The 2,922-nt window shown below is 38.8% G+C and overlaps 1 protein-coding gene across 1 annotated transcript in view; it reads left to right on the top strand.

The window, feature by feature from the left end:
* Window positions 1-1,403: 1,403 nt before the first annotated feature.
* LOC101300025 overlaps window positions 1,404-2,922 on the top strand; it is an 8,746-nt gene continuing 7,227 nt past the window's right edge. The window contains exons 1-3 of the mRNA XM_004291672.1: window positions 1,404-1,426; window positions 1,803-2,089; window positions 2,436-2,564. Of these exons, the coding sequence (XP_004291720.1) occupies window positions 1,808-2,089; window positions 2,436-2,564 (411 nt within the window). The 5' untranslated portion in view covers window positions 1,404-1,426; window positions 1,803-1,807. The remainder of the gene's footprint in view (window positions 1,427-1,802; window positions 2,090-2,435; window positions 2,565-2,922) is intronic.

Raw genomic sequence — 2,922 nt, forward strand, 5'->3', positions numbered from 1 at the left:
AGAGAGAGAGAGAACATCAACATTAATGCGGCTCACCACCACAATGCATTCTTCTCTCCTCCGTCTATGTACGTGTCTACTGCAGCGACGACGTCGTCTTTAGGTCCTAACTTTCCTCAAGAGTATTTGTTTCAGATGGCGCAGCAGCCTCAGATGACGATGAGAAACGACGGTGGAGGCGGCGGGCTTTAACGTTCCTCAACAGTACCATCAGTTATCTGGAGATCAATATGGGCTATTGCAGGACATGGTTCCCTCAATGCTTTGGGTGCCCAAAGCAATTTTTTGGTTTGGGCTTGGGTCCTTGACAACGGGCTGGAGGTTTGGATGCCCTTGTGGACCTCACAGTAATGTTTCAACATTTTATTAGGGGTTAGTAACTATTATTGGGGTCAATAACTTGATTATGTTCCAGTATTTCTTCTTTTCTATTACAATAAGCTGAAATAAATTAATTATTAGGGGTCAGTAACCAAGTTATTGGGGGTCAGTAACTGATTATTGGGGGTCAATAACTGATTATTGGGGATTAGTAACCAAGTTATTGGGGGTCAGTAACTGATTATTGGAGGTCAGTAACCGAGTTACCGATGATCGAAATCCGGCGACCAGAGAAAATCCGAGTTACTGGAGGACAGTAACTGAGTTACCGGTGATCGGAATATGGCGACCGGAGAAAATATGAGTTACTAGGGGTCAATAACGGCCACCAAAGAAATTTCCAGCAATCAGAATCCGGCAACTGGCAACCGGAGTCCCGCGGTGGGTGGCCGGAGTCCGGTGAAGTTCCTGCAAAATATTCTCTGTCTATACATGTTGAAGTGGTGAAGGTCTTGTCTTAAAAATATACAAAAATTATTTTTTATTATAACATTAATAAAAATTTATGCATTTGGACATAAAAAATGTTATCTTATATTAGAATAAGCTCATGAAAAAAAATTATCATTAATATAAAAAAAAAAAATAATTAAATGAACATTTTCCCTTAAATCTTTCGTGAGCAGAACTCGTGACTTTCTAATCACGTAGAGGAGACCACTCAATTATACCGGGTAAATTCTCATCATTCTGAATTCAATGGTTTCAAAAAAGAAAAAGAAAAAGGAAATTAAAATAGTGTGCGGAACTGCAGATGTGAGACAGATGCTTTCCAAAGTCTCTCCTCTCATGTTCTGTCTGCTTTTGAAAAGCAACCAAACCAACCAAACCGAGGCCCAGCCTGCGCTGCGCTCTCTCTCTCTCTCTGTAGATTTCTGTAGGTTTTGGATGATCAAAGCAGTTTGGTCTGATCCGAGAATCGCACACCTTTGTCATTGTTCCGTACAGTTAAGTCTTTGTGAACAGTTGGCCAAGACGCATTCTACGAAGGCTAGGGTTCCACTTCTGGTGTTCTGACGCTCTCTTCCAGCTCACTGCTGCATCGGTAACTACTATTTTGCTTTGTTAAGTATTTACATATTAGATTCTGCTCTACTTGGTGTTAATATTAGTTGGACTAGTCTGGAGAATTTTGAGAATTCTACTTGTGACAATGCAAATGTTGAAAACTATTACTCTTTCAAATGTTTGAAAGATGGTTGAAAGTCCAGGCCATCGACTATTGTCAGCCTCTTCAGAGACAATTCTGAAACAATTCTGAAACAAGACGTTAGATGACTTGTCCGAAGCTTGTAGACTTAGGACTTGTTTGATTTGGGCCTTTTGACCCCCATCTGTTCACAACTGTATATTTCTTTATTTGTTTTATTTTGCATTGTTAATGTTAGCTTCTTCTGGTGGTTGTTACTGTAAGTTGGAAGGAGAAATGACGAGGGTAGGCCGAGATTTTGGGGACACAATGCATAAGGATGCCTTTCCTCCAGTTTCAGCTGATGTAACCTTTGCATCGAGTCAATTTCCTGATTACAAAATTGGACCTAACAATCAAATTGTGGAGGGAAAGCTAGACCAAAAGGTACTTTCAATGAAGGAAGTTGTTGCACGCGAGACAGCACAATTACTGGAACAGCAGAAACGTCTTTCAGTTCGGGACCTTGCCAGTAAATTCGAGAAGGGGTTGGCTGCCACTGCTAAGTTGTCTGAAGAGGTTAAGCTCATTTCTGTTTTTAGTCAACCTGTTTTCTGACAATAAATTGTGCAGCTTCTTTGGTATCTGTTTTGACATTTTGAATGCTGAACCGAGGGAAGTCTTGAGTCTTGAAATTGTTATTTTGATTTATGTGTGCTTGCTTCGGGACTAAAAGAAAGCTTTATGCTACGTGCACTAATAGGCGAACACTATGTTGTGAAATGACTAATATATTTATTTCACTGTAGGGGTATATATATATATATAGCCTATACAACCCCCTCCCCACGCTGGGAAGATTTGAACATCAACAACTAAATAAAGTATGTTTGCAAATTCTAAATTATTTTATTGATGTGTAAAGGCTAGACTTAGAGAGGCAGCTTCTTTGGAAAAGCATGTTCTTTTGAAGAAGCTTAGAGATGCTCTTGAATCATTAAAAGGACGCGTGGCGGGCAGAAACAAGGATGATGTGGAGGAAGCTATTTCAATGGTTAGTTGTATATCTTGCTTCATTTCAGAATTTCTCTTAGTAACTTCAATCAACGTATCAATGCGTTCTCTTAAGTGTTAATGGGAAACCAAATTAAGCATTCAACTATTTGGCTGGAAAATTTACTCAGAAAGGATACAGTAGCATCTTGTTTGTATTTTTTGTTGGTCATGTTGTTGTTCCGAATATGTCAATTTTATTGTATTCTCCTGAATGTATTTTATAGTCTTGTTCCTTAGTTAAACAAAATATTAAAACACTTGATGTTGATTGGCCTCTAACATTAACTCTCTCTTCGTTTAAATATCATTGTCATTATTATTTTTTTAGATGAGTTTGCAAAAGAGATAGTACAACT

This window comes from Fragaria vesca, linkage group LG2, assembly GCF_000184155.1.
Source record: "Fragaria vesca subsp. vesca linkage group LG2, FraVesHawaii_1.0, whole genome shotgun sequence".
Classification (NCBI taxonomy): Eukaryota; Viridiplantae; Streptophyta; class Magnoliopsida; order Rosales; family Rosaceae; genus Fragaria; species Fragaria vesca.